This window comes from Plasmodium inui, assembly GCF_000524495.1.
Source record: "Plasmodium inui San Antonio 1 unplaced genomic scaffold supercont1.11, whole genome shotgun sequence".
Lineage (NCBI taxonomy): Eukaryota > Apicomplexa > Aconoidasida > Haemosporida > Plasmodiidae > Plasmodium > Plasmodium inui.
In genome coordinates, this window is record NW_008481845.1 from 168473 (window position 1) to 177408 (window position 8936).

The 8936-nt window shown below is 46.1% G+C and overlaps 3 protein-coding genes across 3 annotated transcripts; all 3 read right to left on the reverse strand.

Moving 5' to 3' along the window:
- Nucleotides 1-942: 942 nt before the first annotated feature.
- On the reverse strand, nt 943-2118 carry C922_02916 (hypothetical protein; the record flags this gene model as incomplete). Its single annotated transcript, XM_008818514.1, has 1 exon — nt 943-2118. One exon carries the CDS (start codon nt 2116-2118, stop codon nt 943-945), a length of 1176 nt encoding a protein of 391 aa, XP_008816736.1.
- A 1056-nt stretch (nt 2119-3174) lies between these two features.
- Nucleotides 3175-4408, reverse strand: C922_02917 (hypothetical protein; the record flags this gene model as incomplete). Its single annotated transcript, XM_008818515.1, has 4 exons — nt 3175-3429; nt 3588-3728; nt 3870-3962; nt 4181-4408. The coding sequence occupies 4 exons, from the start codon at nt 4406-4408 to the stop codon at nt 3175-3177; spliced, it is 717 nt and encodes a 238-aa protein (XP_008816737.1).
- A 1218-nt stretch (nt 4409-5626) lies between these two features.
- C922_02918 (hypothetical protein) lies at nt 5627-8488 on the reverse strand (the record flags this gene model as incomplete). Its single annotated transcript, XM_008818516.1, has 1 exon — nt 5627-8488. One exon carries the CDS (start codon nt 8486-8488, stop codon nt 5627-5629), a length of 2862 nt encoding a protein of 953 aa, XP_008816738.1.
- Nucleotides 8489-8936: the final 448 nt, after the last annotated feature.

Sequence of the window (8936 nt, forward strand, 5' to 3'; positions counted from 1 at the left end):
TTTTTTTTTCACCCCTCCCCCCTCTGTGAGTTAAAAAAGGAAAAAAAATTGATCACTTTAACTTGAAAAATAACCCTTATGAGCCATTATAACGGAAAGCTCCACATCACCTGCAGTGAGCTCACCAAAAGGATCATAAGGTAATCTAACGCCTTAGCGAATTGTAATGGGCATTTTCTTTTTTTCTTCCCCCCAATTGTTGGCAGCTTTTAAGCTTTACCTGGATTGTGCACAAATGTACGCACGTGTACGTACACTGCTCATCTACCATTTGTGGATTGCCTTCTTCGTTTTGTTCCTGTGAGCAGTCTTTATGACTACGGCTAAAACTTTTCACGAATTAGAGGTTCCATTTTTTCACCATTTCGCATTACCCCCAAAGGATACTCCGTCTCCACGCTTCCTCTTTTTGCAATACCCATTTTAGTGTTAATTTTTTGGGCGAATTCCAATCTGTATATACTGTTCGTCAAAGTGTATTGCATTCTCCCAAGGGTTCTCTTGCCGGCTATGCGGTACGTTCAGTCGAGTTATCGCTCCTTGTTTTCATTTTTCGGTGGTCAACCCAGTTTGTCATTTTTTATTATTCGTCTTCTTTCCTTCGAATATGGGTGGCTTCTCCACATCGCGTCCTCTTCACCATGCGGGTAAAATGTTTTTCATATGACCCTTATGTCTCTCCTCCGGAATATGTCTTTTTCGGAATGCTAGCATATGGGAATATAATGCTGTCCGTTCTATGTGTACCAAGTGTCGCGTTGCTGAGAATTTTTTTTTTTCCCCTGCACATGGTAGGCGTTCACTTTGGCTAGCCTGTCATTCGGCTGGCTCAAATTTGGTCACTCGACGAAACGGCCGCTTCCATGTGCAACTATGTTGATTCCCGTTTTTGCCTATGTAACACAGACAAATTCGAAACAGGTGAAAATTTGCTAGATCGGTTCAACTCATTTGCTGCGGTCTTTTTCGAGATTTCGTTATGGCCCCCCATGAGGGTGCAACCACCGTTTCACGAGTCACTGAGGTTACCCCCCGTGTACAACTTTTTTTTTTTTTTTTTTTTTTTTTTTCGCTAGTTTGCATCACATTTCGCCTGAACAGGTCAGAAAAAGAAAAATGTTCCCCATCCAAATCAATAGCTTTTTCATACCCCTCATTACGAATGAAGAACTGAATAAATTTTAGCTGCAAAAGAATTGCAACTTCGCAGGGATTATTAAAATATTGATTTTGTAAAACAATTGGAATGTTCAACTTTTTGAGCAAATTCTGCAGAAAGAAGTATTTATTTCGTATGTCCAATATGTTTGCCTGTCTGAGTTGTTCTTGGGTTATGTAACCATATCTGTAAAATATGAGAAAGATTTTTATGCAATCAGAAAAATCGTTAACAATGTGAGGGATGGACTTGTCTTCTTCTTCTTCTTCCGCTTTATCTTTAAATAGGACATACGTTGCGAAGCTCTTCAATATGCAGTCCTTCCATTTGGTCTCCCCCGATTTGTGTTCCTCCCCATTTGGGGAGTCATCCCCTTTGATATGTACCTTCTCCTTGTAATGTCCCCTCGGGGTGACGTCAAAGGGGTTGCTCAGTGTCTCCCTATGCAGGGGCACCTGAAATTTCTTAAGTGTCTGGTTGTACCAGCTTAACAGAGGAGCTGCTATTCTTGTCAAAATGGCGAACTCGAATTTGCTAAAAAGCTGTATTAACAATATATGAATTTTTTTTTTTTTCTGTTCATATATATCTAGCGAAGAAACCATGGAGTAGTAATATGGGTTGTTTCCATAAATGATTGACAACGCTTTTTCCAAATTCTGGATTGCACATTTTTTTTTCCTCGCTTTTGGAAATATGCCTTTAATTTCCACCTGGGGATTGTAAAGCTGAATTAGCCTTAAAATTAAGTGCCCATTCTGTAGCTCTTCGTAAATGTTTTGCTCATTTATATTTCTTTTACTTAATTGGAGACTGTTTAGCCAATCGATAATGACGGAGATGGAGGAGATGTCCAGGTATTTGGTCTTCTGCAGGGTGTCTTTATTTTTGGCAAACTTTGTCTGCTTGGTAATTTCGTTGTAGACGCGCCCTTTGTGTGCGCAGATGAGCGGCTTCATTAGGGGCACCGGGGGGGAGGGTACTTTGTACTCGTACCTCCGTAAATGTACACACGTGGAGATCTACGTGTGTGTCAGGGTGCCGCCACCTGGCAGCCAAGTAAAATTTTGGTGGTCTACCAGATGACTGCTTTAACCGGTCAGCGGGGAGCAGTGCCCTCTCGGCATCTCAAAAAGACACATTCGCTGTAGCTCGATCTGTGTGGATATTCGAGAAGCAGGGCTGCAAACGTGTAGGTAAAGGCAGGATGAGTCCTTTTTCTTCCCTATGACGTAAAAAAAAAAGAATACTTCATTTTATTCTTTTTTATATTTATCCCCTACAAACACGACCATGCCGTAAAGTGGCGCTTTAACATTTTTGATGAGGGTCTTACCATTTAAGGGAGCCCCAAGTTACTACTCGTTTATATTTCACCAATAAGTAGCAACACAGATGGGAAAACAAAAAAAAAAAAAAAAGGGGAGGAAAAAAATTGCTAGAAATGGACATGGAAAAAGCAAACACGGTGGAACAACAAAAAGGCAGCTCTGCGTCTGCACCAGTAGGGAAGTCAAACAATCCTTCCTCAAAAAAGTGGAAATAGTTCTTTGCGTATGTTGTGCAGTGGAGGGGTATTTTTGCGTGTGTTGAGCAATGGAGGGGTATTTTTGCGTGTGTTGAGCAGTGGAGGGGTATTTTTGGGCGGTCTGGACGAGATAAAGCACAAAATGGTAGTTCACACGGGGATTCCTCCACAAGTTGGGCTATATATGGTATATGCTGCCTTTTTTGCAAAACAGTAAAGATTGTAGGTCGGGGGAATGGTTGTCTTCCCTCTTTTTTTTTTTTTTTTTTTTTTCATTTTGGAGAATATATTTAGCAGCTTCCCCCTAATGTGGTATAAATCGGATGGAATTTTTTCCTTTTTTGGTGGGGCAACCAAACGGGAGGACGAAAAGTTGGGAAAAATAAAAAAATCGATGCTCACTTAAGTTCACACTGTTGCACAACCTATCGATTCTTTTTTCTTCAATTTTTCGCCATCGTCTATGTGTTGGCACTAGGTTGCTTCGTTAGCGTCTACTCGCACGTTTTCGGCTACTCCCAGGTTTGCGGCTACTTTCACTTTCGCTGCGGCTGCTCTCACTTTTGCTGCTGCTGCTCTCATGTCCGCCGCTATTCCTCCCACTTTCGCTGCCCCCCGATCGGTCCTTCTTCCTCCCGCCCCCCGTTCGCTTCCGCTTGGACTTTTTTTTGAGGTACTTTTTAATTTCGCCGTAATTAATCTTGTACGCGCATTCCATGCAGGCCCGGAGCTTCACCTTCGTCTGCAGTTGGGGTGGAGGAGGAATGAAATGGTACAGCCGCAAGGTGCGGCGGCGTGGCATCGCGGTGCGGTATCGCTCCGTGCGGAGGAGGGAAAACATGTCCCTTCGTTTGACATTTGGCGCGGACAGGCCACAGAGAGCCCACCACCTTCCGTTACCTCCTTCTGGATGCCCCCCTCGTCATAGCGAAACAGAAATTCGTAAGTCTTCAAATCCGTGTTGTCGCAATCGTTGGCGGAACAAATCATGTGTCCCTTCCCGCTCACAATTTCATCTTCCGTCCTCCACCTCAGGCCGATCTGCCTCCCCGTGGAATGATGCAAAAGGGAGGTTAACGAACCAGACAGAGAAAAAGGGAGAGAGAGAGAAAAAAAGGCACGCATAAAACATATGCAAGAACAACGTAACGGACACGCAAAACGACAACGCATGGCGAGTACCTTTTTGTCTCTGTATTCACTCAAGTAGCAGACGACGTATTTGTTGCATATGCTGTTGTAGTACTTTTGCAGAAGGGAGTTATTTTCGCTGGCCTAAGAAAGGGGGCGGGGTTGACGGGTAAGAATGGTGATGTGCCGATAACCGTGTCGTGTGGGGTTGCCAAACGGCTATCCACGCATTAGCGAGTTCGTTCGTCTTGTTGCTAATAGGGCTACTACTCGGCTGCTAATCCGCCTGCAGCTTCTCCTGCTTCTCCTGCTTCTCCTGCTGCTCCAGCCGCTCTTCCCCCGGATGGCTCATTTTTGCTCACCGCGTCGTGGACAAACTGGTACTTTTTCTTCAATACGTCATAGTCGTCTAGGTACTTCCCCTGGTCGCTTTCCATTTTGGTCTTCTGCAAAGAGCGCAGGGACATCATCAGCTTATGCCTCTCCATGGGGCTCAGCCCATCGAATACTGTCCTGCGAGGGGGGTCAATTGAGAGTTGTGCGCTGTATCGATAGGAACATCCATATAGATACTTCCGCATGTGAAGCATCGGGGGGTAGCAAGGGTCCTCTCTTGCGCTTCCCCAAAGGAAGCGACGTGAAGTCTTTCCTGCGCTGCAATGTTGTCTGCTCACTTCGGAACTTGATAGCCACCCAAGTTAACATGACTCTTCGAATCCGACGCCATGGTATGGGACTCATGCAAAGACAAGCCTGACTGGGAGGGGGATGCAAACCGATTCACCGTTCCTTCCTAATGTGAAGGGGAATCCACAAATGTAGAGAGGCTACTTCTTAACTCCGAGGCTTCCGCTAAAAAAACGAATTGGTCGTTCTCTCTCCCCAATCTTCTGGCGTACCATTTTACGCACACAGGTGAGGAAGCCGAAGTTGTCGTATTTTCAGGAGGGGGGGAAGCCAAACGGGTACGAACTAGAGAGTAGTGAGCCAACCAGGTCAACTAAAAAATGCCATGTGCCGAAACGGGGGAAGGTCGCCAATCGGTATGTTACGCGCGCCGTGTTAAAAGGTTAATTTGAAAGGGGAAGAGAAAAAGGCATCGCGGAGGGTGACAAACCGGAAAGGGGAACTTTATAATTCGCTTCGCTCCGATTGGAGTCTCCTCCTCCACGTCAGTTTCCCCTCCTCCGTGTTACGCTTCTTTCCCCTATGCCACGCGTCTCATCGTGCGAAATGCCTTGATGGGACGCTCACCTCAAGGAGAAAAAAAAAAAAAAGGGACATTCAAAATTTTTTGGTCACCTTTCCCCGTTTTAACGCAACGGATAACAAAACCAACTGGGCGTGAAAAAAAAAAAAAAAAAAAAAAGCAGTGGCGCAGACCAACCTACTTACAAAGTGTGACGATCTGCCGAACGTGCGTGTCTCGCCACGTTGATCCGTCTTCATCAGCTATTCACATTTTTGGCGGCCCAGAGAAAGTCCTCCACGCTGATCCCATCGTTCGGTTCTCGTCCTACGAGCAGGGGGGGGGCACAACATGACGCATGTAAAGTTAATCCTTAAGCGAATCATTTATTTTGAATTTATTCATATTTTGAATTTATTCATATTTTGAATTTATTCTTATTTTGAATTTATTCTTATTTTGAATTTATTCTTATTTTGAATTTATTCTTATTTTGAATTTATTCTTATTTTGAATTTATTCTTATTTTTATTTTCATTTTATTTTCATTTTATTTTATTCCTATTTCCATTTCATTTCATCTCTACGCCTTTGCGAAGCGCTTGGCCCCCCTCTGCGGCTAACCTGCACAGGCGAGCACCCTCCGCACGCGCCGAGCCACGGCGTCTCTGCACAAGTTCGAAACGCACAGCGGAGTGAGCCTCTCTTTGCGGCTCAAAATGTATTCTCTGAAAAAGTTTTGGAACCCCACGGAGAGGACGAAGCTCTCCGCAGGGACATTACACTGGTGAAGGGAGGTGCGGACGAGTCTCAACACATCACTGTCTCGCCATAGGTGGAACTCCTTCGTGCAGAACACATGTCTTAAACGATGCTCGACCATCAGATTCGCATCTACATTTGTAATCTCCGTTGTTGTTGCTATGATGAAAACCTTTCCGGCAGTCCTTCTTTCCACTCCCCACTTGTTCTGGAAGTGAATTCTGTCTAGGTGTTGGTAAAAACAGAGCTTTAACCTCTCCGTGAATTTACTCATGCCATGGGATGAAGATCCCTTCGTGCTGTAGCATATATTTTCGATGCCATCAAAGAGAATGACACATGGTCCTACTCTACCTGACGCATAGACGAAGACATCATTTAGAAACTTTTCCGACTCTCCCATTACTTTGTTAAAGACGTGGGAGCAGTTTATCACAAGGGAGGTGCAGTTGCATTCTTCGATGATTTTCTGCGCTATGAATGTCTTTCCCGACCCGCTCTTCCCATAGAGTAATATGCCCATGGGGGGTTCTGAACGGGGCCTCTTACATGGGTGATCCTTCTCACAAGGGTGGTCCTCCTCCCATGTGGATCTGAAGCAGCGTAGCACCTCTGCCCGCAGCTTCCCTACCAGCTCCTCCTCTCCTATGACCCTGTCCAATCCGTGAGTCTCTCCACTGTGGGGGTCATCCTCCAACAGGGAGACCCTACCAGGGTAGGGGGTTCTCTTCGGATGGCTACGCTTCTCTCCTTTGTACAACTCAATCTCGTGCGTGCGGATGACCGCGTGGGATTCGCTCTGAAGATTCAACGTCTTGTGGAAGAAGCTCCTCTCAGGAGGTGCCCCCCCCTGGGTACACAACCCTTTGGAGAGTTCCACCATGTTGGGAAGTCGGCCAATATTGAGCACTTCGCCCATGTTTGCCACATCGCCAATATTGGTCACTTCCCCTCCCCCCCCCCTCACCGCATGAATGAACCTCTCTCGACACTCATCTCTACAGAGGTTGTCCAAATCCGCTTTGCTAAAACTGGCGGTCATTTCCGCTATCTGTTTGAGGTCCCCCTTGGAGCACTTCACCCCTTTTTCTTTAAAGAGGTGCGTCAAGTACTGGTGTCTCTCGGCCTCGCGCAAGAAGGGGGGCATCTCAAAAGTGGGGAACTCAAACGTGGCACAGTTGGAGAGGTACTCGCTGAGGGGGTTCAGGCCATGGGGATGTGCTGCTCCTCCGGAGGCTACTCCCCCTTCTGCTGCCTCTACTTCTTCTAGTGCCTCCCCTGCCAAAACAAACGCGTGAACATTTAAATTCAGCTCCTTCCACAGGTACACATATTTGAGAATCACCTGAACGATGCAACTTCTCCTCAGGGGGGGCATCTGCAGGTGGTTAAGTTTGTCCAAATTTTTTATTAACACGAAGGAGGGACCCCCGTTGAAGAGGTTCAGTCCCCTGGTCCGTTTACTCATTTCCGCTTTAGCCGTTAGGGGATACTTCCTTGGTGCCTCTCCCCTCTGTGGAAGCCCCTTCCACAGTGGACTGGACTGTACCAAGACAGACAACCGCCTCATTAACTCCTTCTTCCAAACGAACTGTTTCACGAGACCTATTCGGGTGACGGCTAGCAAGATATACTCCAGGTTCTCATTGCACGGGTCTATGTTTTGGAGGCATCCCCTCCGATTAGTCAGTCTTCTCACTGCTTCTTCCTTCTGTGTGATTTCGCTCAGATTGGGATAGATTATTTTGTTCACGTATGGCCTGCGTTTTTTTGCATCAATAGGGGCGCTTCTAGGCATACTACTGCGAAGCGAACTACTACTGCCGCTGCTCCGGCTGCTCCCCATCGAATGGACTGCATACCTGGAGTCACTCACGATGGGGCACCGCCCATACTGACCCAGATCAATAAGGTAAACCCGATCACTGGGGTACATAAAAGGAAAGGAGATAAACAGGTCTTCTAAAAACCTTTCCTTCTCGCTCCCTTCTTTGCCAAACACAAAGTACAAATTAGTGTTCATATGATTTGTCACCTTTTTTTTGAAAAAGCAGTTCCACAATTCTACATCGAACATTTGAAAGCTTCTTATTGACAGAAAATTTATTAGCCGCTCTGCCAGATGTTTGTACACTGGGCCGCTCTTTCGGAGGAACCTTCGTAGCCATACTTTGGACACACGTCGGTAGCGCTTGGCCCTGGCCACGGCGTTGAAAAGGTCCTCCTGGGCTTTACCCGCTTCGTCCGCTTTAACCGCTTCTTCCGCTTCGCCCACTTTAACCGCTTTTTCTACAAAGGCTCTGGGCTTAAACCTCCGTCTGCTCCTCCTCTCCAACGATTTTGCCTCCCTCATGCGCATTTCATTTCTGAGAAAACGTCTATTTACAGTGGGGAACTCTCCCCCCATGGTGCTTGCCATCATAGGAGAAGGACCTCCCGCGTCTTCATCGGTCCGCCCACGTGTTCCTATTAGCTTCTTCGCACGTTCATCCTTCTGCAACGATTTCATCACACTCAGGTGACACTCATCGCAGGACAAATTTTTTACCCATTTGTACTTGACAGATTTTTTCAAAACAATCCTTTGGTACTCATTTGATGAAACCTCCCTCGAGCTTTTATCCGCGTCCCATTTTCGCAGGTACGAGAAGGTCTGACTTCTGCTGCAGTAGACGCACAAGTTTTGTATAGGCGGCTTCTCATCTGGGGAGCTCCTCATTTTTATCGCTCTATGTTAAGTTTACTGACGTTGTAGTGGTGTCGGGCGTGGGTGAGCCTAACCAGTTCTGTTTCTCCTTCTTAACCCATGCGACAGGTGCAAATGGATTGACTCATCGATTGATTTTCCGCTACAACGCACGCGGGGATTAACACGTCAGCTAAAAAAGAACAAAGAAAACATTGCAAGCATGGCAGGCTACCTACAATTCACACCCCTGCGTTCTGCTCCACCAAAGGGACCATTCCGTATGTGCACCAATGCGACCAATTTCATACGCGCCTGTGCTTTATCTTTTTTGCGGGGTGGAAAAAAGAAGAGAAAAAAATTACCTGACCAAGGCAAGGGAAAAAAAATTTATTACAACTCTGCACGGTGAAGTTTTTGCCGAAGGAGAGAAAAAAAAAAAAAAAACAAATCAAAGAGTGAAAAACACATTTTCCTCAGT